The following is a 25316-nucleotide window of genomic DNA, read 5'->3' on the forward strand; positions in this document are numbered from 1 at the left end:
CTGCTGCACCGTATGTGTTCACGCACCCATTCAAGGCAACAATTTCTTTCTTGGTGCTAATTATGAACCCACGTTCCTCTTGAGTTTCCCATTGCATTTTAGGCATTAAGAAAAGTGGAAGCTACGTGGTTGTTTAAAATACACAACGTGCAATTCACAATTAAAGTCACGTAAAAAAGTCATCTCAAAGGCGCCACTCTGCAATTTAGAATTAGAAATCCCTTTATTGTCATTGTATTATTCATTATTCAATATTCAATCTTGAGAGTTTGGATGAAAACAAGTGACATTGGCAATGGAACCAGTTTGACTCTCATTTTGTTCCAGTCCTGTAAAGCCCTGCTGGTTCTGATAGCAGACACTGGTTCTGCCGGCCCGAGCCGCGTTGTTTGCCGTCTATGAGGAGCAGATGACACTGGGAGTGATATTTGATGATGTCACATACTGAGGGGAAAGACTACAAATACACACAGATGTCACTTCAATTCATTATACCATAAACAAATTGTCAAGTGTGATTTTGGTTTTACCTCCTGGGCCTTGAGTCCGGTTCCGAGTTGGAACTGTTGGTTCTCGTGGCGGATTTGGATATTGAAAACTTTGTTGTGGTGGAGGACCATCAGTGTGTACGGCTGGTTGGACTTTTGGTGGGAGCTGTCCCGCACTAGATACGCTCCGTCCTACGCGCGCGCGCACACACACACACACACACACACACACCCACGAGACTCTATGGGCTCAAGCATGCGAAATACCTCATTTTAATTTAATTTTTTTTAGGTGTAGTATTCGAAATACCAGCATTCTACGGAGAGCATTATATGAGTGTGTTACCTTGCTGACTTGTTTCAAGTACCCTTCAGCTTGACTCCTGGTCACTTTGCCAACATACCAGCGAGGGTCCATTTCCTGTACACACACACGCGCGCGAACGCACACGCATGCATGCACACGCACGCACACACTTTCTTTGCTCAATGTGATTGAATAATTACTGTTATTAAAAAAAATGTTATTCAAATAAACAATTGCGAACTGTGATAAGACAAGCATTACCTGTTTGGGTGAAGGCTTTTGAGGCAGAAGATGAAAGCGGTCTGAGCCAGCAAAGTTGCTCCTGTTAGCTGCATGGTCTACACACACACACACACACACACACACATGTTCACCCAAAGATGATATTTTGTCATAATATCCGGAGTTAATGCAGTAGTCAAATCAGAATTCCAGCATGAAAAACACTTGCTGGCCATAAATTTAAAACAGAGCAAAAAAAAAGTAATCAGGGCGGTAATTGATCATTCTTTGAGCAAACTAGTGAACAGCGTTTCGTTCGTAACCTCGAAACTGCATAGATCAGAAAAAGTCTAAACCCATGACTCCCAAAGACTTTTTTTCTAAACTGATAAAATGTCATCCTGGAGAAGGCTGCCCCCTGGTGGTCATATCAACAAATGAGCAAGAAAAACAAATATATAATAGATTTCTTACCAGGGTGAACATTAAGAGGGAGAGACCCAACAGAAGTGACACCAGGAGGTAAACTGTTAGTTAGCAAAAAACAAAACACATTTTGTTTAGTACCAAATGGATGAAATTGTTAAATAGTGATTGAAAATGTCTACAAACCCCTGTTCAAATGCTAGTAGGTGTTTGCGATAAGAAAAGAATTACTCCAAGATAAATCATTTCCAATCGTCCCAGCCATTAATGTGAGGTAAAACCTCGAAAATTGACTTCTTTCCTGAATCATTTTTGAGAGAGGAAGTGAAAATAAACTGAAATTAGGTGGTTGCACAAGTGTGCACACACTTTTATAACCGGGATGTGGCTGTGTTCAGAACTGACCACAAACTGATGTTAAAGGCCAATTAGAACTTTTCAACTTTATTTCGGGCTTAATCAGGCACTTTAAATGCTGCCAGATGTGTGCAGATGTTCCTTTAACATGGGTTTGAATGTGATTGGTTCATATCAACACGACTGCATCCTAGTTTTAAGAGGGTGTGCAAACTTGTGCAGTCAGATTATTTCAGATCTTTCTTGTTGTTTCCCTCTAGAAAGGATTTTTTTGTACACGTTGGTAAAAAATAAAAATTGGTCAATTTGTTCTTTTTTTTTTAATAAAAAAATGGCATTTGAAGAGGGGTGTGTAGACTTTTGATAGCCACTGTATGTAACTTTCTACCTGTCTCCATGGCGACCAAGGGATGGTGGACGGGCGGCCTGATTTTTATGGAGTGGAAACGTGTTGTGTTTGAGTGCTGGAAATAATATAAGGCGTTTAATATCAATAAATAAATCATCAATCTTGTTTGGATTGAATGAAAATGAAAGTTTCTCACCATCACAGTGTGTTTGCTACAAAGAGAACATAACAAAAAATACTTATTGTGCTCCGATTCTGTTTTTTAATCCATATCTGACTTACCTCCCTCATTCCGTCAAACCTGTAACAAGAAAGAATGAGGTCATCATTCAACAATGAATTAATTCATCATGAAAAGAGGTAGCGCCACCTGCTGGGAGGAGGTTGCGTGGCGGAGGAGTTACTCCTGCCGATGGATGACGAGGAACAAGGAGGAGGCCCAAGAGGTTTGGACCTGCTGGGGGGATCGGGGACGTGCGCCTGAGGCCTGAAGACAAGCACCGTCATCAGAAGGACACTCATTTTATGTTTCCAACGACAGGAATTCCAGTCAGGCTGAACTCTTATCACATGATTGCAGCGACAGTCACAGAGTCATGTTGACTTCCTGTTTTGACACAGCTATGAGGACAAATACGAGCACAACTTTTTGTGTGTGCATGTGTTACCTTTGAGAGTGTGCAGCAAGCGGCTGTAACAGCAAAGAAAAAAATACACACACACACACATATATATATATATATATATGTGTGTGTGTGTGTGAGTGTGTGTGAGGCAATTTTAAGCCCATTCTGTTTAATCTAATAAAACAAAAGAGACACCCACCCTCTCTTCTTTGTTGGGACCTTGAGACAAAAGAAAAACAAATGATGTAAAACACGCTAAGATGTTCAACTTAACCTGAGCCATAAATCCCGTCTCTGCCTTTAGAATACCTCGACCGGGAGACGAGTTTCGGCCCGGTTTGTTGCCACGGAAAATCTGAGGTGGCCCCGGAAGCACTGAACATAACGGTGAATTGGAAAAGGAATGACGAAAGTTTGATGATATCGTGAATATTTGAATCAAATGAATTGTGATGTTGATCAACAGTGACGGCTCGCTGCAGATGCGACTCACGTTTGGCCGGAGGCGGCGGTTGTCTGGCACCATGCGGTGAGTGATCTCGACTGGACAACGACTCACCCGGCTGCAAAATGCGCAAGAAATATCGCATTGATGATATTGTCGATTGTCATTAAGCGCGACACCAAACTCAATTCGAGTTGCGATCATATCGTGTGATTTTAGTGCTGTACTCACAATGACAAAAATGCAAATTCTTCAAACTTCAGCATCTTACGTGTATCGTGCGTACTTCAAATGTGATAGCGATCTCAAAAATGTTTGGAGACAAGTTCGATGGCAGATTCGCTGTGTCTTGGCGTGTCGAAGCAGGAATTCCTGAGAATTTTTGTTTGGGGCCGGACATGACACCGAGCCAACGTTTGCTGGGAACTGTGGTCGCTTCAAACCAAAACGGCAAACTCCCGGCACTTTTTCAAATGACTTCTTGAGACTTTTTGGTGCGTTTACTCACACATGCTGGGCTTGATGTCGCCAAGTGAAGGGCTGAATTTTTTGAGCATTTTCATGAAATGTGGCTTGCACAATTTGCCGTGAAATTGGCTGGAAATACCCCTCAAATATCCACTTCAAACCAAATGAGAAGACTTTTTACTACATGAGCTCTTGAAGGTTTTTTTGTATGTCTACTCGTGACAGGGTTATTTTTTTTTAAACAGATTCCAATTCAGGGCTGCCGAGGAAACTTCAAATTGCTACCAGCGGCAAATTCACTGGGCCGACTTTCGATTTTGTGCATCCGCTATTGATCAACAAGTCTACCAAATTTGAAACTGCCTTTGGGAGGTTACGTTTTTTTATTTCTCCTGGGCTGCGCTACCAGGAAGCTATCTTGAATCTTCGCCCCAGGATGAACGCGACTGCTGAAATGTTCAACGTTCACGGGTTGGAGTCTCACCGAGCGGGTCGACAGAGGTGGAAGCGAAGAGACTGCTGGGCGAAGACTGACCGCTGGCGGCTGGCCTCTGAAGGACGCATGGTTGCTGTTATCTATTGAAGGGGGGGGTCGAAAAGTAACGCACAATTATGTCAGAATTACACGTTGAAAGTAATAAATGAATCCCCAAGAAGTGGTTACCATGGAAACACCTTGTGCGGGACCTCTCACCCACAAGATGTCGGCAATGTTCCTTGGCAAGATCTCAGGAAAGCACTACTTTTGTCTAAATGAAGCTCTTGAATTGATTTCATCATAGGTTCTTACAACACTAAGATTCCACAAAATTGCACATTTGTCATCTGGCCTGAGTACAAAAACGGTGACTGGATGAGTTTTTCCGTTGATTAACAATGGATATGTTTTCAAAATAATATTGGAAAATTCCTCGTACAGGAAATGTGAAAGGACGGCAAAATGCAACAAGACGGCAGCAAAGCACTACTTTTGTTCACCAAAGCTCCTCACCTCAACATTCAAGATGGTGCCAAAGCACTACTTTTGTCGATTGAAACTCCTCGCCTGATCTCAACAACATAGTTCCTTAGCTCGTAAAATGCCACAAGATGCAGGCAAAGTGCTACTTGTGTTCTTAAAAAAAAAAAAAAAAACTCCAGCAAAGATGACAGCAGAGCAAAACGTGGGCCTGAGCACAAAACCAGCAAAAAGCAAATCACGGAAGTTCGGCATCCTACCGATGTAACCGCTTTCTCCGCAGGTCACGGCGGGGAACAGCTTGTGAGTCAACTCCTCCGAGGGCTCTGTGGGAGGTGGTTCGTAATTGTCCGTGTCATTGTTCGCCGCGTCGTCATCGCCGCCGTTGCCGCTCTCGTCACCGCTGTCAGGATTCTCGTAATCTGCATCTTCGTCATCCTGAAGACACGTTTGGAAGCAGGTATGTTCAAGGTAGACGTCCATGTACTTAGTTTGTGTAGATTTAAGTAGGATAGGTGGGAGTGAGTATTTCTTGTACTCACAAACTCGTCATCATCCCAACCTTCAACATCAGGAGCTGTTAGAGAAGAAGACAAACAGACAAATATTAATGCTGATGACGCGTCATGTCAGACCTTGTTGACATGTTTTAATTTATTATTTTTAATTCATCATAAACACTCTATAAGTCATGGCCATTATTATTATTTCTTCAAAATATATTTTCTTACCCGACGAAACGCTAAGAGGCAGTGAGCCAACAGAAGTGGCGCCAGGAGGCAAACTGTCAAATAAAAAAAAAAAAATCAAACATATTTATTCACTTGAAAATCGGACCCTTTGGTGGCATCGTGTGACATTCTACCTGTCTCCATGGCGACTCTGGGGCGTTGGGCGGGGGGGCAGAGTCTTATGGAAGAGGGGGAATGTGTTGACTTTGGGCACTGGAAGAGAATATAAAACGTTTTAGTATTTTGTAAAAATCATCTCACTTGGTTGGATTGAATAAAAATGAAGATTTCTCACCATCATTGTGTGTAAGCTAGAAGGCGAAAATAAGATGAGAAGATGCTTGGAATGCACATCACAAAACACATGTAGAAATTCAACTTACCTCCCTCATACCATCCATCCTGTAACAACAAATCACACCAATTGGTTCCATTCTTTCTATGAGTTAAGAGAGAGCGGCCTACCTGCTGGGAGGAGAAGGCTTGATGGATGAGTTGCTCCTGCCGATGGAGGTCGAGGAGGAGGAAGGAGGCGGTGCAAGAGGTTTGGACCTGGTGAGGACAAATCCAAGAAAATGTTCAACATTTATGAAGAAACAGAGTAACACAGCGTTGGTATTTATGCGCTCGCTTACCTTCGCGAGGGCATGGCTGGCTGTAACACAATAAAAACTTAGCTTTTGATTTAACAGGCACATAGTTTTATGAAGCTATAGAATGCAAAAAAAACATGTTAATGAGTTTAAGTTAATTGTGTACACTCACCATCTCTGCTACATTAGGACCTGTGTGTGTGGGGGGGGGGGGAGATTTGGGCTTCATTGTGATCACTGAAATAGCTCAAAGCATTTGATTGAATTATTCAATACAATTTGGAGTTTTCCAGAGCAGTTGGGAAAGATCTGATTGTCTTTGAACGTAACAAAACGGCACTATATTACGGTATACTATACCTCGAATGGGAGAAGAATTACGGCCCGGTTTGTTCCCGCGGAAGATCTGCGGCGGTCCCGGAAACGCTAGAAATCACAATACGATGTGGTAACGACATCCTGAGACTAATCAATCATAGCAAAGCAAAATCCGCTCAGATGACTTGAGGGTCCTGATTTAAGATTTTTTTTCATTGTATTTTATTTTATTTATTTTACTCACACTTCTCGGACGCTCGTCGAGAAGAGTGAGGTGAGTGTTCTCGACTGGGCTCAACTGGCTGCAAACACACACACATACACGCACACAATTTTTGTGGAGGAAAATGGGGACGTCTCCTGAACATCGTATGGTGATATTGAAGTTAAAAAAAACAAAGACGCACTACCCGAGGTGACAACGCCATGCGTTGCGCCACTGGTGGGCGGGGGCAAACAGCAGGCGGTGCACATCTGGATGATGCACATTTCTCCCTGTTATCTGTGGGGCCACAGTGAAGACACATTAACGTCAAAGTACTGCTTGTTGCCACGGTAACAGATTGAAACTATGCAGTGACAACAGAAACGTATCATCCCGAATTGTACCAACGTCAAATATTACCGATGTATTCGGCGTCTCCCAGCTGCACGGCGCTGCGCACCTTGTGCGCCAAGTCCTCCGAGGGTTCCGAAGGGGGAAGTTCGTAATGCTCGGCCTCGGCCAAGTCCACATCGTCGTTGGGTCTCTCATAGTCGCTCTGGCTGCTGTCCTCGCCGCCGCTGTTGGGACTCTCGTAATCGTTAACGTCGCTGTCATTGTCCTGAAACACAACATGGACGCAAAAAAGATGAGCCGGCAAAATATGCTTTTGCATCTCATCTGTCGCTGGGGAAAAACAACTTACAGAATAATTGTCAGCCGATCCTTTCAAATCACGAACTGTCAAAGATAGAAGATATCACCTTATTAGCGGCTGTATGTCACCAAGATGTAAAAAATGGGGTAATTCCTGGAAGAATACACCTCTAAAATAGGTCAAAACCGACCGTAATTTAAAACACGAGTTAGTTATAATTAAAAGGTTTACCTGGTTCATGAAATTTGGGGCTCATTGTTCTGCGATAAAGAGAGAGAGAACATTCATTTAATTGGCATTATTTGTTAAAACAATATTTGTGAATAAAACGATAGTAATAAAATCATTTTATATAATGTAAAGATTTAAACAGATTGCGCATCGTGATATTTCAGTGGGCACTGCTGGTCGTGCTGGCGGTGCGTGCTTTGACCAACAGGGGGCAGTAAAATAAATACTATGCGAAGATTTGATGAGCCACTTGCAACAATATTAGTCGTTTTTCACAAAAGGTAAGAAAATATATGCCCGTGAGTATTGTTGGATGCTCTGTCTGCGTGTGTTGCTGCCGTTTGTGTGCAAATGTAAGATGTTTAAACATGTGTAAAGTTGTTACATTTATGCTAACCCGTCTGTACCGTTTTGCATTGCACGTTAGCATTAAGCTAGAAAACTTTTCTAAGAGAAAAAAGTTTAAGTTGTTTGGATAGATTCACAAAATTCTGTCTTAATTGTTTCAGAACTCTTTTTTTTTCTTTTCTATGTCAACTGAAACAGGAACCCACCTTTTACCAAACAGGCCTCGTTTTTCTTCCTTCTTGCTGATGTCAGCACTTAGCTTGGAAATAATACTGTAAGGACACACAAACACAAAAGTCACCCCTTTCTATGTTAACAATGTCCTTCGTTTTACAAGTGATTGTTTTTTGTTTGTTTGTTTTTTAGCAAATAAATGAAACCTAAAGGGCTTTCTGCACTTCTGTCCCACTATTATGTAACAGGAGCTGACATAATAATCTCAATTACACCAAGTTTCTCTACCCATGACATGAAACATGGGCTGGGCGAAGATCCACAGCCACTTACAAGCGGCAGCCGGAGTCCGGCAGCCTGATAACATTGTCTGAAACATCATCATGCTGAGCACTACTATGAAGAAACATCCGCATCCGCACAGGGTGCAACGCCACTGCCATGACATCAAAGTGAAAATGGTAAGCAGAGCTGCACAGAATTTTCTGAATGCAAAGATTAGCTTTTGATAGTACTTGATTGAACAGTTGTCAACACAGTGACAATAAGCATTTGTGTTGCGTGTCTAAACACCACAAACATGCCTCGTAGTGCATGAAGTGCTGCCTCTTAGAGTGAAATTTCAGTTGTTTTTAGGTGCATCGGTGGGGAATTAAAGCTTACGGTAAATGAAGCTTGGGGAATTTCTGCAGGTCATTCTCACTCAGGTTCTGAAAAAAAAAAATGACTTACATTATTCTCATGTTGACAGCCGTAAAACAATTAAATTGCAGGTTTTTCCCAGCCGCTCTTGAATGCATCATGAGCCGTGTCGCAGCTTATCAATTACGTGCAGCAATGTAAGTTGAGTCACGTAAACATTAACGTGAACATCTCCTTGTTCAAAACTTACCACAAATCGCATTCCGTTCATGGAGTTTTTCAACACAGTTCTATCACAGTCGGACAGATTCATCTGCAACACACGTACAAACACACAGGTGGGTCCTTTTCACAAAGTTAAATCTCGTAACCTTTGGATCAGCTTGCCTTAACTGTGGTGGAATACATCATTGGGTCAAAGAGAATCAAGCCTGCAAAGCAGAACTCGGGGCAGATCTTGAATAAATAAATAAATCAAGAGCAGGGCAGGAGTTGTGTGCTCCCTCTTAAGCGTTTCATTTAAAAGGGCGAGCGGCAGCGTTTTGGTCCCAATGGAGATTTTCGACTTGGCGTGGCTGGCTGACTCCAAATAAAAAAGAGAAATGATGAGGCAATGAATGTGAGAGTCAATGTCTGTTTTTCTAATGTGCCCAGCGTCCGAGACTCTCGCCCCGAAGTCATGTGCGATCCCGTATGCGCCAGCCGACCCACAACCCACAGAAAAATAAACAGCACAGAAAACGGAGGGATCTTGAATAGAATAGAATTCAACTTTATTGTCATTGCACACAACAGAGTTAAGAGCAACAAAATGTAGTTTGCATCTTTCGAGAAGTGCTTAGCAATAGAATATTGATAGCAATGTGCAGTTGCGCTAAAATAAATACATTTACAGTAGTGCAGTGACACATGTTTTCGTGATACCAGATATAAAATGCAGTGAGTGATGGCCCAGTGATTCCATTCTTTTGGCAAGTGTGGACATGCTAATGATTTAAAAAGTGAATCTGACCTTCTTCAAGTACTCAGCTAGCTGCTGAGGGTTCCACTCCATGACCTCTGACCTGGATGGTAGTCGGCCGCAGTTCATCCTGCGTGCTCCTCCTCACTGCAAAATCCTTGCCAGTAAGTTCTTTTGGTGTGGCCTCCGAATCAAGCTCCCGTAGTTCTTCTTTTAAGCTGCGCCCTCTGCAACAACAAAAACCTCAGACTCGTCCAGTGGTCTGGTTTCTAAGTGAAGAATTGGTGAAAAGGGTTGTCGGGCGTTCTCGTCGTCGCCTAGGCCGACATGACAAAGTGGAACCAAAATGGCTACCTTGGTTCTTCCTGCCTCCTCAACTCGGCGTGTTTGTCAACGTCTCGCTCACTTGCTCTTTCTTTCTTAACCTCAGAGGAAGTGACAGTGCAGAGGGGAGGACGCAGGAAGACCAAGGCAGCATCTTCCTCCTCCACAACCACCCCCACCCTAAGTCTCTTCACAGCAAAGCGGAAGAGCTGGCGGGTGACATTGACGACTGAGTCAGCAGCTGAGACCCATCATCACAAGGTATATTTTGGCATCAGTTCCACCCAAAGTTTCCGGAACTTTTACTTCTTCGTACCATGTGCATACAGAGAATCTCTGCACATTTGCCGTGAAAGATTCACCTTTTTTAGATATCCTCCCCTCCGTTATTTGCTGAAACGCTCATCAAGTTGCTAGTCTGGCCAAAGCAATAAATGGCGCCATCTAGTGGAATTTTGGTTGTTGTTCGCGTTAATTCGCTGAGAGGGATTATGTCCTGTTTTGTTGGCTGTTCTTGAACGCACCGCTTGCACTTTTAAAAGCAAAACGGAGTTTTGTTGACACTGAAAGTCACAACCAGCGAGCATTTGAAATGACTTGATCTTCAGTAAACGTAATATGCAGCAAAGGTTACTTGCTCTACTTATGGTATTGCAACAAGTCTCGACTCAGTCCTGCCCGTTGATAGATGATGTGTAATTTATATTAGTTATAGACGAAGGCCGATTCCGATCATGTACCGTTGGCTGAGCCCAGGCCAAGTATCTATAACAATTTTTAAAAGCCCGATGGAATTATTAATTTCTAAAAAAAAAAAAAGTGCAGTATTAATGTTTCCAAGTCATTTAGTCAACAACTGATTAAAAAAATTGTTTATTAAAATCAATAAATTGCTTGAAGCAGAAAAGAACTTGGCAATAGACACCAAATAAGATTTTCTTGTCATGAAATTAATTTTGTATTCACTGACATGTATGTTTTTCATGATAAATAAACTGACTGCTAAAGAAGAACAAAAATGGTTTAACAATCTGAGAATTGATATATATATTTCTGTCGAACTCTGGCGCTTCACCTGCAAATGAACGGTGAGTTCAACGTTGAGTTACAACATTTTCAAAATAGCAACAAAAAAATGGTTGTGATGAGTCAAACTGGCAAACAAGAAAATGGATGTCATTTTGGGGGGGGGGGGGGGTCTGAACATCCTGGAGAATACTAACTCTGCCATCTGCATAGCACGACTTTATAGTCGTCCTTCATTCGGCACGCGCCTCCTTCTGGGCTCCCCTCCCGTGACGGCATTACTAGATGCGCTGACTCGGCAGCGGTGATGTCCTCGAGGTGTCAGTGACTCTTTTTAGAGGACCCGAAACCCGAGAAGCCCATGACGGCCGCCATTTCGTCGTCATCCTCAAAGTCCCCGTCATCCTCGGCCCGACGCTTCCTCTCTTTCAGTTTCTCCTTCTTGTAGGCCTTTGCCTTCTCCTCCTGGACGTCAACACACACACATTGATGTCATACATTCCTAAGGTCTATCAATTTTTTTGATAACTTATTGCCTTAGCAGGAAACATGGTGCCATAAAAACTTTCCTCGACTACTTATTTTAATTGAACCATAAAAAAACAGGGCACAATTGTGAAGGAAGAAGCTGATGGCTCTGGCTGTTTAACGACATTCTAATAATACATAGAGAGGAACTGAAGCCCTTTATAAACTCATTAACACGTTATGAGTTGACTTCCTCCTCTTCTGACCTCCTCTCGCAGCTCCTTCATGCGTTCCTCAAAGTCGTACTCTTTCTGCTTCTCCTCCAATTTCTTCTTGTTCACTTCAAAGCGCTTCTTCACCTGGTCCAGGGATGACCGCTCAACCCGCATAGACATGCCGAGGTTCCTCTGATCTGCACAGACGCACGTACGCATATGTATGCAAGCGCTTTACAAACACACACTTGAATAGAATTAACAATTCCCAAAAAGATGACTCACAACGTTGGGAAGTAACACCGTGACTGGACTTAAATATGTTTTTCAGCTATCTGTACATTACTTGAGCGTTTATTATGATGATATTTATTGAAGTAAGACGTTGAATTGAAACGTCTCCTTTTACCAGTCACGTTTACGACCTCTGAGTGGACTTTTAAGTGTAAAAAAACTACCCACGTTTCTTGCCATTGATGTGATCCAGGAAGTTGATGGAGTCTTTCACCACGCAGTCACAAACATTGCAGTAGTAGCTGAAAAGAGGACAGGACATCTGGATTATGGATCTTTCCGCCAATATATCCATTTTGTCTCCATCTGTCTAGGACCAAATCATAAATACAAGATTTCAGTCTTTGATGAGGCGATTCAACTCCACGTACCCGCCCATCTCAGCCTGAGGGGTCGTTTTGGTGATAACAATGGTCTTCCCCAGTTTTGACTCCAAGTCCACTTTGTAGTCTCGATGACGTAGATTCTCCCGCTTGATCGGGGGTGCGATTTTCCCTAAAGCGCATGATGAGTTTGTACAATTGTGATGATTTAATAGCAGTGTCTGACACTAAACATGTCAGGGTTTTCTGCAAATAGTTGAAACAAAACGACGACTCACCATCTTTGCTCTCCTTTTCTCGCTCTTCAGCGAGACGCTTTTGAGCAAGATTCTCATACTCGTCTTTGTCCCACTTCCGACGGAAATCATTCTTACTCGACTAGAAGAGAACGGCGAGGGTCAGTTACATACTAGGTACAGACAGTATAGTACAGACAGCAGGTCCATCCAGTACAGTACGATGTTTCGAGGTTACAACTTCCACACAATATACGGTACTGGGTGGCGTAAGAATACACGGCCACGCGCAATTGCAATCCCAGATTGAACAGCATTTACGGTGTGCAAGAATCCCCATACAAACGCCAATGTATTGTGATTCACCTTTTTGTGTTTTTCACAATAATAGTCATTTGACTATGACACATCAAGTGTATGAATTGTACAATGTACAATGAGGTGTTTGTTCATAGGTAAAAGAATATGTTGTCACTTAGTCAATATCATTTTTGCTCCGTGTGTGTGTGTGTGTTTTTAACAATACTTGTTTTTCCTACATTTGCTTACTGCAACTATTAATGGACTAAGGCGTGTTCTGACCTCCGCCAAAACTCGTCGTAGACCAATGATCCTGAACAAGTTTTAAAACAGTGAAACCTGTGAATTCATGTTGTTATTGAGTCTTACTAAACACGGTCTAATCAAGTATGCACAATACAACTTAAGTTACCGATTGTGCTATATTTTTACGATAACAACTGCATCTATAAGCGGAAAGTCGGCAATTAATTGGAAATTGAGTACAAATGTTTCTGATAGGTCTGATGGGTTAATGCTCTTTCGCTGTCGGCAGAGCGTATTCCGAGGCTCAAAGTAAGAGACAGAAAATAATAGACAAAACCGTAAAAATAGACAGATTGTTGTCATTGTGAACAAATTACAAGTTAGGGTGTAAACAATACAAATAACGCCGTAGATGAAATACAAACCCCGCTGCCAGACGCCATATTTTCGACAATTTCCGGTGAGAAGTTTCACTGTTTACATTTGGATGCACAGCGCCGCCCACTGCACTGGAGAATAGGTGCAGTTTTTCTTGGTTTATAGTTTTTTTAATAGTAAATTATATATATATATGTATATATATATATGTATGTATTATATATTATTAAAGTGCAGCCAGACCAAGGCGTCGCAAAATGAAACAGAAAACAAGAAGGACAACAAGCATAAGAACATAAGCAGAGATTCTTTTAACATTTCACGTTTGACTGGATTACAAATGTCACCAAATGCTGCCTCTCAGAGGTCAGTCTTGGTACTACTACTGCACATTCTTTTAAACCACCCCGCCCCCACGGTATTTCGTTTCTCACATTTTAGAAACACAGCTAAGCTATGTAAAAATCTTTACGTGAGAACCTTTCCCCGCTTAAAACATTTCATATAGTTTAGCGTTTGAATACTGCGACAAGCCACGCCCTTTGCAGGTGCACCTCATTAAAGACGCCTCAAAAAACGGACCATGGCGTCTGTTCTGTTGAAGCGAAAGCGCCAAGTTCAAAACTGCCAATATGTCACGCAGCGGAGTAGAAGCTGCAGACCACAGCCCGCTGCTCTCCTCCAGGTTGGTAACGTAGCTCTGTCTGCGCTACATTATTTATATTCATCTCTTGTATATGGGGCCATACTTTTCGGTAATTTCCGCAAAGTTAGCGCTTACGTCGCCATGCGACATAAACACACCGCATTTCGAGTCTCAATTTGAAACGCTAACTGCCCAGTGGAAGGGAAAAATAGACTTGACGTCAATTTTGTTTGAATTATACTTTTTCAAGTGTGCGGACGGCGCGCCAGCTAGAAACGCTTTTGTGAACAAGACCAATATAGACTAATAAAACTTGTGCTTCTGCTCTGGAGGCTTTTAATGTGAAAGGCAACAGGAAGTCGTTTGATGCGACCTGCTACAAACCTTTTATGGCATTCTGCCGTTGGTGGTCTTGTTTGACGCTCAAGAAAAATGATGTGGAAGTGAATTTTTCATACCCTTTGAAAAGAAACTGCTCAAGATGACAAAATGTGTCTCTGGTTGGTCTTTCACACATAAGTGTGGCAGCAATGCATTAATGCATATTTCTTGTTTTTAGAGCAAGTCCATCATCTTCAAGCACTTGGCCTGCTTCTCCATTTTTGTTTGCCATTCCTTTGCTATTTTTTTCTATGCTCACGTTTTGATTTTTGGAGCGGCTGATCTGATTTGAGTTCTGTTCCCAGTTTCTGTTTCAGCCCGAGGTCATGCGTTTGTGCGAAGGGCTGGTCAACGGCCATGTGGAATGGCCTCGCCGAACCACTGGTGGCTGCTAGTTGCTCTTCCCCGGAGCCTTGGCTCCTCCCTGGCTGCAGCGCCGTCTTTGACAGCTTCGTCAGGTCATTCATGTAAACTTGCATCTTGTTTTAGCTCCGAAGCTCAGTTATTTGAATATCAAATCAAATTTCCCCTTTGAAATGAATTGAAATGCTGTTAATTTGCCTCCTCCACATAAAAACACTGATGAAATGAGTTAAGGTTGTTGCAGTGAATTTCACGCCCCTGTTATGTTGTGGGTCAAATTGACTTCTACGTTAATCCGTGCAACTCTGTTAATATTTGCAAAAGTACTCAAAATGTTTTCACTAATGGAAAATGCTCAAGAGGACAAGCGCTACAGAAAATGGATTGTTGAACCGGTAGTCTCTTTAAATCAAGGTCCATATATTGCATCTCCGACCTGTCGTCACAAAACGGTACACTGTTCCATTTTGAGATCAATAACTGGACTCTTTGTCGTGATTGTAGTAAGGTCTCTCCTATCCCGATGTCTCCTGTGTCGACCGGCATGCGAGGAGGGGAGAGCTCCGTTCACAGCAAGACACGCAGGTTGAATTGGATTTTAATCTTCCTGGGTGTGGCTGTATAATGTTCCAAAATGTATTTTACTCTATTATTGTGTCCAGGAAGTCCATCTTGGAGCGTTGCATCCTTAAAGTTTCCACCAGCAGCATCGCAGTAGGAACGGAAGATCTGGACAAGAGGTTTGATCACATGACTGTTTCTCACTATTCAGGCCCTTCATTTTCTCTCTAAATCTCAGCAGGGCCTCGCTCAGTCGCTTCTACCCTCGCAGCCCAGACCCGAACCAAATGGAGACCAACGCTGCGGTTCTCAAGCGCCGACAGAAGCAAATTCTGTATGGGCAGAATACAAGCGGCTACCAGAACTACGTGCAGCAAGTCCCCAAGTAAGACCTACATGATCCCGGCTCCGAGGTTGCGCTCGAAGGCAATTATTCCATCTGCAATAGGAAATGTTCAAGATCTACTAAAACGATTCCTTTCATCGAGTTTCCTCCATGTGGCCCCTGTGCTAAAATGCGTTTGATACCCTTGGAATACAGTATTTTAAATTTTTCACGACAAACCTCCTTCACACGTGGTATTGGATAGCATACATCAGACCCCGAATAACAGGCTAGCACTGACAAGACATCACACATTGGCAGATAAATGGCATTCATTCATACCTTTTTTTTTTTGTAATTTTTTTTCCTGAGACTGGCCCCATTTTCACAAATTAAGTTTTTGTCACTACGTGTCAACCCAATGAGAGAATGTCACACACTCAAACCTCCCTCCCTCCATCAGACATATGAGAGACCCGAAACTCCACCCGTCCACGCCCAAAAAGTACAAGAAGTACAGCAGGCGCTCTTGGGACATGCAAGTTCGTTTGTGGCGCCGAGCACTGCACCAATGGGACCCGCCGAGCGATGCCTCGTCGGATGCCTGCGACCTCACTCTTGACCCTGTGGAGCAACTGTAGGGAGAGCTCTCGTTAATTTGAGCGCCAGGCTGCCTGAGTCGACGACGCGGTGGTTGCCATATTTTTAGTTTTGGCTGCGAAATGTCTTTCTGGTAGGCAGGACCAGCTGGCAAAAATGACCTCGGACTGGTGCGACGATGGAGGGGAGAAGCGGAGAGAGGAGGACACGCTGGCGGCCCCGAAGGCTTCGTCCGTGTCTCCCCTGTCGGCTGACATGTCGCCGGAGCTGCCTGGCGCCTGGAATGTTCCACTGCCACCGGTAACATGTCTTGAGTTGCTCACAAAAGGTTCCAAGAGTTTGGGGGGAATTCCAGGGCGAACCCAAAATGCAGCCACATTTACAAAAGTTAATTTGACCTGATGAATACGCATCTGACTCGCGAGTATTGTTTGGACGGCTTTCTGTTCTCCGAATATGAACCACTCCAATTCTTCAATTAGAATTGGTATTAAAAAAAGTCTTTGATCATGCAGTTCAAATTTTGGTGCGAGACCAAGACTACGCAAAACAATTTATCAGCAGTGCGCCACCATTTCAAGCGTTGGTCTTTTGTTTTCTGAGGGAATTGGAAGCCAAGCTTGTTGTGAGCATGAGCAGGAGTTGCTGAAAGGCAAAAAACGGATGAACTTTGAAAAAGAAAAATGCGTCAGTGAATTTTTATCATCCTTGTTGGGGAACAACTGTACAAAGTCCCGAAACATTTAGTTCACCAAAAGGAAGAAGTCCTTAATTTTATCCTCAAAGGTTTGTGTGGTTTTCGTTGCAAATTGATTGAATTTCCCTTTTTCATTGAAAATGTCAGTTTGTCGCATTTTTTTTATTTTTTTAAAATTTGTTCGGATAATTATTCAAACCACCCCTCATGTTGGACACAAGCATTCCGAATTCTGCACAATTAAATGTCAAGTGTATTTAAAAAAAAAAGGGTGAATTTTTGGCTTAATTCTGGAATTATTTTTGTGTGAGTAATGTTTGTTCACGTCTAACCAAGCCGCTTCTCCAAATTTCCTCAACGCGTACTCGAGGATCCCAAGAGGAGCCGCCGACCCCCTCGCTCGCCCCCTGGTCTCAGCTGCTCCTTCAGGATTCAGCTGACCAAAAACATGGCCGACTGGCTCCACTTCCAGCTAGAGGATGAGCACGCAGGAGGTGAGAGCACAAAAGCCCACAGCAGACGAAATGAAGATCTCCTTGAAGTCGAGGGCGCTTCTTATTTTTGTCATGATCGTGGGACTGGGCGATGGAGAAAAGAAAAGGCAGTACTTTCCATTTTGGCTCTCACGAACGCCTTCTTTATTCTTGGTTTTGTTTCTTTGTAGACTTCGGTGCCGCTGACAAACCGGTCTCGATGGATTCCGACCAGTTCTTATGGAATCGCTACTGATCGGCCCTCGCCGCAACTCGTCTGGTTAGGTCACCACTGAGCGACTTTGTCATCAAGATGATGAATTGCATCGTCTGGACTTTAATCTGGTCTGTGTGTTTCCGATAGATTTGGCTTTTTAACAACACTGAGGATTTGAAACGAGAAGGGAGGGAAAATGTGATGATTTTTTTTTCTTTGGGCCTTGACTTTCTTTGTTCTTCATCCCTGGAGCGAGCCGATGTATCCCGGTGTCTAAATGACTGAGGTTGACTTGGCACTTTAACCCGAGCTTTTTTGTGTTGACTGCACTTTGTCACCTGCGCTGAGTTCTCGATGTACACGAAAAGATGCTAAAGTTTGTATTTAAAGTCACCATTGTATCTTTTTGCTGTCACTTTCTGGCCTCTGTAGAGGCTACTGGTTTGTTTTGTTTTTGTCCACGTTCACCTCTGTTCTCATTAGGCTCCTTTCACCATCTTTTTGTTTTTTTATATATTCGTTACACAATGTATGCTGCTTTGAATACGGAAAGCGAAGTTGAACTTAATAAAGATGTGAATAAAGTGTTAAATTGAATGGAGATTGTTCTTTTTTTCCTGCCATTTAAACTTCCATGTATGTCTGTACTTGCGAACACTTCGGTGGTCATTTCCGTGATTGTAATGCATGCAAGAATCACTGAATTAAATGTGAATAAATAAATTTAAAATTTGTTATGAACGCAGCCTGTCTGTACTTTCCCCCTTAAATTATGACTGTTGTATTACGGTAGTTTCAACTGCAATGTAAGTAAAATACTCCACACTTGGCTTTTTTTTTTTTTTTACTATTCATGTACTTGGAATGCTTTGATTTTTCTTTTTACGTATGTGCAATGTAAGCGTTGAAAGTGTGAATGTTACAGTGCCCTTCAAAAAACCGGGTAGTAATAAACCCCCTGGCTCATTTTTACTAGACATAATGTGCTTCTGTTTTATTGTAGCTTTTTCATCTTGTTTGTTTTTGGTTTACGTGGTAATAGAGAGGCTCCAACCACTAAAGACAATATTCGGCCAATAAAAACGATTGCGGAAGATTTTTTTCCCCTATAAAACCGTTAAAAATAAATGTAAATAAATGGCAGGTGATGCTAGTGAGGAAGCTCGGGGGGTGATGTGTAATCCCGCCCCTCACCCCTCCAGCACCCTCCCCTCCCTCCCCTCCCTCCTCACTGCCACCGTAAATGTTATTTATGAATGCCTCGCCGCTCGTGTGCACGTACAAATCTGTATGATTGTTTTCAATAATCGGACGACACCGGGTATCGATCGTACTGGGGTGGGGAGGGGGACGCTTTCGCCCGTGCCACGCGTGCACAGACGATAATTCATTGCGGTGGCTGTTTTTTGGATGCTGAGCTCGGCGACGGCGGCGACGGCGGCGGCGGGCTGGAGCGGCGCGTTCTCCTCCTTAATCACGCTGGGTCAATACGCCGAGTAACCGGGGGCTGACCGATGCACCCGAAGAGGGGACTGTCCGACGAGGTAAGCCTGCCACCCATCCGTCGATGCGGCCGTGAGGGTGCAACGTGCCCGCTTGTTTTGCGGTTCCGTCTGGGGTGAGAGGAGGGTGGAGGTGGTGGTGATGGAGGGGAGGGAGAGCTAACAAGCCCGGACATATCCGTCCCGCAGCATCCCGTCGTGTTGTTCTCCTCATTCCAGCTTCCATTTGAAACCGAATATACGTGAAATGACACCCGAGGGGATGTTCATTGTGACTATTCGTTATTTGTTTACACGAAAAAAGACCGAGTTCTCCGACGGAGGATGGGATCGTCCCCGTCGGATATTTACAGTTACGGCTAACCGCTGCTAGCTTGGTGCGGGGTTCGCTTTGCTTAGCGGTCGGTTCGACTGCCTTGCTCGCCCCGCAGTGCAGCGGCCGACCGCGGTGTGTGTCACAGGCAGCCGGGCAATAATCGCAGCTCGTCGGCATGTTTTCCAGCAGTTTTGCGGGCGAATGTAACCCAGCGTCGACCTTGAAAGTTATAACGAGATGACATGTTATTTATAGCTAGCGGGCTGCTCCGGTGTGTGTATATTTGAGCACTAAACAACGTCGTAGTACACCTTTAAAAATCTTTCCAAATGTCCCCCATCACGAATCGTGTTTTCCCGTCATCTATTCAAGAACAAGCTCAAAATGACATCGTAGCGTTCCTCTTGAACGCCAATTGGCAAAGGAGTAGCATCCTCCGTTGAAAATAATGGCAAGTGTTAGCATCGAGCTAGCTGCGGCGGCCTCAATGGGGTGGCCTTGTTTCTTTCGGTTTTCTCAATTAAATCTCAGCAAACAAACACACATTTTTGGTTTGACAATTCTTAGGCTGGAGTCAACCTCCTCCACTGATTCTATCTGCTTTTACAGTATGTCAAAATAGGGTGGCGCATCTGGCTCAAAGTTCTGAGGTTGGGGGTTCAAATTTCGTTTGGATCTTCTCAAGGTGCTTGTTTTCTACGGCTTCCTCGTACTCGCATTCATGTTAGTTTCATTAGATTATCCATTAAAGCGCGGAGGAAGAAAATGCCAAGAATCAAATCCAGAACCTCTGAAACGTGTGACAACCATCCTTTGTCAGATTCCATCATTCCTATCGTGATGACTGTTCTGAACCATTCGCTTGTTCCCTACTAGTGAAGCACTCGATGTTAACTTGTAGACTCTTATGATTTCACTATAGTACTTGTCATACAGTCTTCAAATAATACTCAGTTTTGCTTCGCTGCTGACGTGCAGGTGTTGTACTAATGCATCTTAGTCCGAGTAGACACACAAAAAAAGTCGCCAACAAATATTCTACTCATGCACCCTCAGTGCGCACAAATATCATACTGGGGTTGAAAAAAACGCCAATAAGATGTAGTTATACTAGTGAGCCATCGTCATTCTAGCATGCCACTATGTCATACACGCGCGGGGAAAAAAATAGTGCCTGAATTAATCGGCCGGCCGATTAAGTTTGATTTTTTTCTACTTAATTGTATTCCCAGTTGATCCCGCTCTTCACAGGTTGCGTCCTGTTCGTTGTACGTGTGCATTGTGAACATTGGAACGAGCTTGACCACTTCCACCCTTGCCGGCAGGTTCTTGAGGCCGCTGCGGGATGAGATCTGTCATGCTGTCCTTGTGAAGGTGGGCGGGGCTACCTGGCCCTCAGGTGCGCGGAGGAGTAGTCTGAAGCTATTAGCCCCTCCCCTTGAAGTTGCAAGAGGCACACAAGTAGGCGTGACTCACGCCTCCCTTCGCTTCCTCTCCCTCCTCCCCTCCTCGTCGTCGTCGTCCTCCTCCTCCGCCACCATGACGTGGTCGCCTTGCTGGTGGAGAACGTGAGGAAGTCTGGAAGGCGACCCTGCTCAGCCGGGGGACTCGGACTTGGTGAGTGGCGGCGGGGGCGAGTCACCGAAACGCTGCAACATATTTGTGCGACTTTGTTATAAAGTGTTATTGATTCGGTTTCACTAAAAATGATGAACAGACTCGCACATTTCTAACATCAAACCAAAATGATCAAGTGAATAATTGTGTCATGTGTTTTTTTAAAAGGAGCAAAGTCCAAATATCATCATCGTCTTCTTCCCTTCCCTTCTTCAGTCTTTATGGTCATCAACATCAAAAAACTTTGACACTGTGAAATTTGAAAAAGATAAATGGATCGCATTTAAATAGCACCGTTTCGACTTTCCTCAAAGTCCTGTCGCAATATTGCCGGTCATTGCGCACAAACACGAGCGCCGTCTTAAGGGAAAACTGAATGCGGGGTGTGACTTTTGTGAAAAAGTGTTTTTCAACACAGAACATGCTGTATTATTTTGGACTTTTTTTGTCTAATAGTCCCTGCTGGACCCGAAAACCCTCGCAGAGTGCTGGTCCCCAGATGGCTTGATGCCGGGTGAGTGTCCTGAATGAACAAATCTCTCCAATTCCTTAAATAATCATGTGAACGTTATCAAGTGGCGTGAGGTCCACACTGAAAACATGAAAGTGGAATTATACAAAGGTTTTTTTTTTCTTTTCTTTTTTTAGGAGAAAAAAATTAGGAAAGTGACATAGCATTTGTTTTGTTTTGTGCAGAAATTCTTTCATTTTGAGATGATTGCCTCGCATTATTTTTAAACAAATGAGAATACTAATAAGTAAAGTTGCACATTTATTGAAAAAAACCAACCCAAAAATTTGCAGATAATCTTGTGAAATTGCTCCCTTTTTTTTTCTTGGCATGAAGTTATTTTTCTTTTCTGTGGAACGTAAGTAATCCTTGATTTTTATTTATTTATTTTTAAAAAAAAGTACATAAATATTTGGCTTGTGTGTCTTCAGAGAGCCGCTACTGGCAGCTCTGCCCTCCCTCTAAGTCCAGCCTGCAGGGGGGGTTGCTGAGCTCTAGTTTTCCCCCGGGCCCCGTTCCCCTCGGGCTGCCTGATGCCCACCTTCAAGAGGGGGGCCACCCCCTGGACGGCCCTCCCTCTCAGCCGCAGCAGCACCGGCCTCTGGCACCCAGCACCTCTGCGTCCGAGCTCTCCCTCCCAGGGGCGGCGGCCCCTCCCGGCCCGGCCCCGCCTCCCCCTCCTCCCCCGCCACCTAAACGCCACTGCCGCTCTCTGTCGGTTCCGGAGGACCTGTCGCGCTGCCGCTACACGTGGCGGCCCAGCGCCTCGCGTGTCTGGACTCCCGTCAGTCGCCAGCAGTGCCACGGAGGAGTGGGCGGTGCCGGGGTGGCAGGCGTGGCGGCGGCAGGCGGCGCCTGTCCCTTGCGCGCCCCGAGCTCCTCTCTGAACTCATCTCTGCACTCGTCATCCAGTCCCACCTTCTTCAGTCTGGCACTTTCTCCCGACTCGCCGTTGCCCTGGAACTTCCCTTGGGACCCCAGCGAGGCTGCGGCAGGGGGCGGAGCCTGTTGCTGTTTCTTCCCCTCGCCGTCCTCGTGCTCGTCGTCGCCCTCGCCGCTCCACCCGCCGCCTCCCCCCCAGCGGCGTTTCTCCCTCTCGCCCGTGCTCATCAGAGACTCTGCAGCTGCTGCCTTCCTGCCGCCTCCTCCTGTCCCCAGCCAAGCGGCGGCACCTCCGCCAGGCTGCTGTGCAGCCAGCGGGGCGGGGGTGGCGGCGGCGGCGGCGGGGGCCCCGGTACCCGCCTCGCCCTCCTCGGCATGCAGCACGCCGTCGTCCCTGCGCCGCAGCTTGCCTCCGCAGCTACCACGGTGCCACTCGCAGCCTTGTGACCTTCTGTTGCTCAAGCCCGGGTTGAAAAGACGCCGCGACCCCGACCGACCCTGCGCCCGGCCCGTCCTCGACTTCACCAAGATGACTCAGGTGAGTACGAGTGTCAATGCATAGGTCAGTCAATGGGAAGTATTTGGTGCAAAAGGCAAAGGTGGATTGCGGTGCAACTATTTCTTCTGTAAGTGTCGTTTGTTCTCGTCTCCTCCCGCAGACCCGCAGCATCGACCCGCAGTATTTGGAGCGTGGCGGCAGGCTGGCCTGCGGCGGCGACCTCTTCATCGGCATGGAGTCGTTCATGGGCGACTTCCGGGGCTCCTGCTCACCGGCCGAGTGTCTGGGCAGGTCCAGCATCGGCCCGCTGAGTGAGAGCGACGAGGAGTGCCGCGAGGACGACGACGACGGTGAGGAAGACGAGGACGCGGACGAACGTGAGGCAGCTCAGCAGCAACAGCAGCCCGTCTTCGAAAGGGATTGTACAGAACTGGACTTGAATTTAATCGAAGAAAACTGATGCGTTTGTAAATGGAAGGCCGATCTCGTATTTTTTTGTTTGTTTTTTTTCGGCGCCATTGAATTGCTTTTATTTTAAAATTAGAACAAGCCCGACACTCACTCCCCACCTAGCGTGCCACCCATCAGCCAATCAGCGAGGCTTTCAGGAACGCCTCTCATTGGACGAACCGGGGTCAATTCAAAGCTGATTGACGACAACAGTGATGATGTGACTACTTGCTGGAAAGTCTCCTCCCCTGCTGTTGGAATACCTTCCAAGTGAAGACCAAGCGGAGAGGGAGCGGTCACCGGTGGTCTGACGGCAGATTTTCTCTGTCCGACGTCCTCTTCTTCCCCCTCGTCTTCCACAGCTGCCGAGTCTCCTGACGGGCCACACACCAGACACACGACGACGGTGTCCGCCTGAAACATCGCCAGGCCGCCATCATGCCATCTGTTGTTCCTCAAGGCTCAGGTCAGAGAATCGAGAAGAGATTTGTTTTCGTGCTGCATTCAAGACTACTCGGAAGTTGGGAGTTTTTTGAAGCACTTGCGTTAAATTAATATTTATCTAAAAATATTGGCAGTTGTGTCTAATTAATTAATTGCCCACCACTAGAATCACTGGCCCAGGATCTGGTGAGCACTTAAGACGGGGCAACAATCTAGAAATTGCATTTCTCATTGCACTGGACATCAACCTTAAGTCTTAAGCTTCCTAGTTTTCTCGAATGCAGCATCTGGAATACTCGTTGCTCTCTAAGTTCTATGACATGCGGTAGTGATGGCAGGACTCGTTTTTCTGCACTGAGCCTACAACAAGATTGTCACATTTTTGCACTAATAAGTGAGGCGGGGGAATCCCATATTGACCCATATCGGTGCGGCGATGCGTTCAGGTGCACCCTGGATCTGTGTTGGTGTTATCCTGTTCCTCCCAAGTAGCCACTGATGCTGTCGCGTACCTGCTCATACTTTCTTGTCGCCTTCACTGTGCGTGTGTGACAAAAGACCAATGACACCTAATCAGGAGAACCATTTTAATGGACAATCATAAAGATTCATTGTTGGGAATATCAATTTGTACAACCTATCAGGGAGGCTTAGTAAAAGAAAACATGATTGGTATTTGCGTAGTTTTGATTCGAAATTTTCACATCTGGAGGAAGTACTAAAATGTTGCGCACACCGCATGCCATAACACTCTCACAAACACACTGACGCACACGCACGTACAAAAAGCCCGCCAATGTCACTCCTTTCAGACAATTGCTCCTCCATTACGGAAATCGTGACGTGATCATGCAGGAAAAAACGGCGGAGGGAACGGAAGCGTGTTTCTGTAGCTGGCCAAACTTTAAATCCTTCAGGTCATTTCAGAGCTTTTGTTTAGTTGTATTCATCTTTGTCATCGGGCATACGTGAGCAGGTCATCAACACCAAAATGGGACGCTTGAGCACCATGGACAATGTGCGACTATGAACAAGTTAGAAGAGAGACTCGTCTTTTAATATTATTATTATTATTGTATGTGTTTTCAAAAAAGAAATGGCAACATGGCAATTTGAAAAGCAGTTTGTGAATAAATTATTGAGAAATATTTTACAATGAAAATGCGTGTCGTGTTTATTGTCATCCGTAACCGAGGACTAAGTGGGGAAAAAGAATTTAGGAAATCTAAAAAGGAACATAAGAGAGAATGGCTTCATGCTAACTAATAATGGAAAATGCCATTGACATGCTAACGGTTAGCTTTGATAGCCAACAAACGGTGCAGCGATGCATGTGGACAGATACCATACTCCGTTTCATATTTTCCGTGTTTAGGGAGCAGATGTGCCAGCTTGAAGACAAACCGTGTCCGTATTTGTCTTCAGTCGATTGCTGAGGAAAATAAATTGTGGAAAAAGAGTCAATTGAGTGCCCGTGAGTGAAGCCTTCACACACACATCGCTTACACTAATGAGGCC

The 25316-nt window shown here is 44.7% G+C and overlaps 4 protein-coding genes and 1 long non-coding RNA gene across 20 annotated transcripts in view; 3 read left to right on the plus strand and 2 right to left on the minus strand.

Moving 5' to 3' along the window:
• Positions 1 to 10866, plus strand: part of LOC148320603 (uncharacterized) — a 30742-nt gene extending 19876 nt beyond the window's left edge. For 4 of the 6 annotated variants that reach the window (XR_015839604.1, XR_015839601.1, XR_015839599.1 and 1 more), the window contains 7 exons: positions 3080 to 3162; positions 3242 to 3304; positions 4930 to 5106; positions 5824 to 5932; positions 7926 to 8001; positions 8150 to 8362; positions 9935 to 10866. This is a non-coding gene — a long non-coding RNA (uncharacterized LOC148320603). Of the gene's footprint in view, positions 1 to 3079; positions 3163 to 3241; positions 3305 to 3933; positions 5107 to 5823; positions 5933 to 7925; positions 8002 to 8149; positions 8363 to 9934 lie in introns of all 6 variants that reach the window. The other 2 variants (XR_015839600.1, XR_015839602.1) reach the window with 2 other exon arrangements.
• Positions 200 to 10079, minus strand: lcp2a (lymphocyte cytosolic protein 2a). Of its 7 annotated transcripts, XM_088279740.1 has the most exons (34): positions 9859 to 10072; positions 9556 to 9731; positions 8794 to 8856; positions 8565 to 8611; positions 7934 to 7999; positions 7380 to 7408; positions 7197 to 7231; positions 6914 to 7112; positions 6696 to 6790; positions 6533 to 6590; positions 6331 to 6396; positions 6143 to 6162; positions 6013 to 6032; positions 5843 to 5929; positions 5761 to 5779; positions 5673 to 5688; positions 5512 to 5590; positions 5378 to 5430; positions 5189 to 5223; positions 4907 to 5084; positions 4173 to 4264; positions 3269 to 3338; positions 3085 to 3150; positions 2975 to 2994; positions 2818 to 2840; positions 2520 to 2636; positions 2432 to 2450; positions 2346 to 2361; positions 2189 to 2264; positions 1492 to 1544; positions 1057 to 1133; positions 835 to 909; positions 531 to 680; positions 200 to 457 (listed from the first exon to the last, which is right to left on the minus strand). In XM_088279740.1, exons 2-34 carry the CDS (start codon positions 9631 to 9633, stop codon positions 314 to 316), a joined length of 2241 nt encoding a protein of 746 aa, XP_088135866.1. In that variant the 5' UTR covers positions 9634 to 9731; positions 9859 to 10072; the 3' UTR covers positions 200 to 313. The 7 variants fall into 7 exon arrangements, with proteins under 7 accessions (XP_088135866.1, XP_088135865.1, XP_088135864.1 ...); XM_088279739.1 differs by having other exon boundaries at positions 2189 to 2361; positions 9859 to 10075; XM_088279738.1 differs by having other exon boundaries at positions 2189 to 2361; positions 2975 to 3150; positions 9859 to 10077.
• Positions 10867 to 10882: 16 nt separating the features above from the next.
• zmat2 (zinc finger, matrin-type 2) lies at positions 10883 to 13461 on the minus strand. The gene is made up of 6 exons (XM_088279747.1): positions 13362 to 13461; positions 12433 to 12532; positions 12203 to 12326; positions 12000 to 12073; positions 11589 to 11734; positions 10883 to 11319 (listed from the first exon to the last, which is right to left on the minus strand). The coding sequence occupies exons 1-6, from the start codon at positions 13377 to 13379 to the stop codon at positions 11176 to 11178; spliced, it is 606 nt and encodes a 201-aa protein (XP_088135873.1). The 5' UTR covers positions 13380 to 13461; the 3' UTR covers positions 10883 to 11175.
• Positions 13462 to 13840: 379 nt separating this feature from the next.
• Positions 13841 to 18174, plus strand: slbp2 (stem-loop binding protein 2). Of its 4 annotated transcripts, none has more exons than XM_088279743.1 (9): positions 13841 to 13999; positions 14647 to 14808; positions 15209 to 15289; positions 15367 to 15444; positions 15504 to 15650; positions 16054 to 16227; positions 16328 to 16490; positions 17258 to 17381; positions 17552 to 18174. In XM_088279743.1, the coding sequence occupies exons 1-9, from the start codon at positions 13947 to 13949 to the stop codon at positions 17614 to 17616; spliced, it is 1047 nt and encodes a 348-aa protein (XP_088135869.1). In that variant the 5' UTR covers positions 13841 to 13946; the 3' UTR covers positions 17617 to 18174. The 4 variants fall into 4 exon arrangements, with proteins under 4 accessions (XP_088135869.1, XP_088135870.1, XP_088135871.1 ...); XM_088279744.1 differs by having other exon boundaries at positions 15507 to 15650; XM_088279745.1 differs by having other exon boundaries at positions 14647 to 14799.
• A 643-nt stretch (positions 18175 to 18817) lies between these two features.
• fam53c (family with sequence similarity 53 member C) lies at positions 18818 to 24960 on the plus strand. Of its 2 annotated transcripts, none has more exons than XM_088280320.1 (5): positions 18818 to 19121; positions 20721 to 21012; positions 21469 to 21526; positions 21955 to 22943; positions 23065 to 24960. In XM_088280320.1, exons 3-5 carry the CDS (start codon positions 21520 to 21522, stop codon positions 23362 to 23364), a joined length of 1296 nt encoding a protein of 431 aa, XP_088136446.1. In that variant the 5' UTR covers positions 18818 to 19121; positions 20721 to 21012; positions 21469 to 21519; the 3' UTR covers positions 23365 to 24960. The 2 variants fall into 2 exon arrangements, with proteins under 2 accessions (XP_088136446.1, XP_088136447.1); XM_088280321.1 differs by lacking the exon at positions 18818 to 19121 and adding an exon at positions 19208 to 20080.
• The last annotated feature ends 356 nt before the right edge of the window (positions 24961 to 25316 follow it).

The sequence above is a fragment of the Idiotropiscis lumnitzeri genome, chromosome 17 (assembly GCF_059441095.1).
Source record: "Idiotropiscis lumnitzeri isolate Australia: NSW breed Sydney's pygmy pipehorse chromosome 17, RoL_Ilum_1.0, whole genome shotgun sequence".
NCBI classification, from domain to species: Eukaryota; Metazoa; Chordata; class Actinopteri; order Syngnathiformes; family Syngnathidae; genus Idiotropiscis; species Idiotropiscis lumnitzeri.

Excerpts from the sequence above, each read along its gene's own strand:
- lcp2a (XM_088279734.1), bottom strand. The coding sequence starts at position 9,633 with ATGAACTGCGGCCGACTACCATCCAGGTCAGAGGTCATGGAGTGGAAC. Across the intron at positions 5,085-5,188 it reads GTTGGGATGATGACGAGTTT|GATGACGAAGATGCAGATTA; the intron begins GTGAGTACAAGA and ends ACGTGTCTTCAG. Across the intron at positions 2,995-3,084 it reads AAACTCGTCTCCCGGTCGAG|GTCCCAACAAAGAAGAGAGG; the intron begins GTATTCTAAAGG and ends TTTTGTCTCAAG.
- zmat2 (XM_088279747.1), bottom strand. Across the intron at positions 12,074-12,202 it reads CCTCAGGCTGAGATGGGCGG|CTACTACTGCAATGTTTGTG; the intron begins GTACGTGGAGTT and ends TCCTCTTTTCAG. Across the intron at positions 11,735-11,999 it reads TCACATCAATGGCAAGAAAC|ATCAGAGGAACCTCGGCATG; the intron begins GTGGGTAGTTTT and ends GCGTCTGTGCAG.
- slbp2 (XM_088279743.1), top strand. The coding sequence starts at position 13,947 with ATGTCACGCAGCGGAGTAGAAGCTGCAGACCACAGCCCGCTGCTCTCC. Across the intron at positions 14,000-14,646 it reads AGCCCGCTGCTCTCCTCCAG|TTTCTGTTTCAGCCCGAGGT; the intron begins GTTGGTAACGTA and ends TTCTGTTCCCAG. Across the intron at positions 16,491-17,257 it reads GGAATGTTCCACTGCCACCG|GATCCCAAGAGGAGCCGCCG; the intron begins GTAACATGTCTT and ends CGCGTACTCGAG.
- fam53c (XM_088280320.1), top strand. Across the intron at positions 22,944-23,064 it reads ACTTCACCAAGATGACTCAG|ACCCGCAGCATCGACCCGCA; the intron begins GTGAGTACGAGT and ends CTCCTCCCGCAG.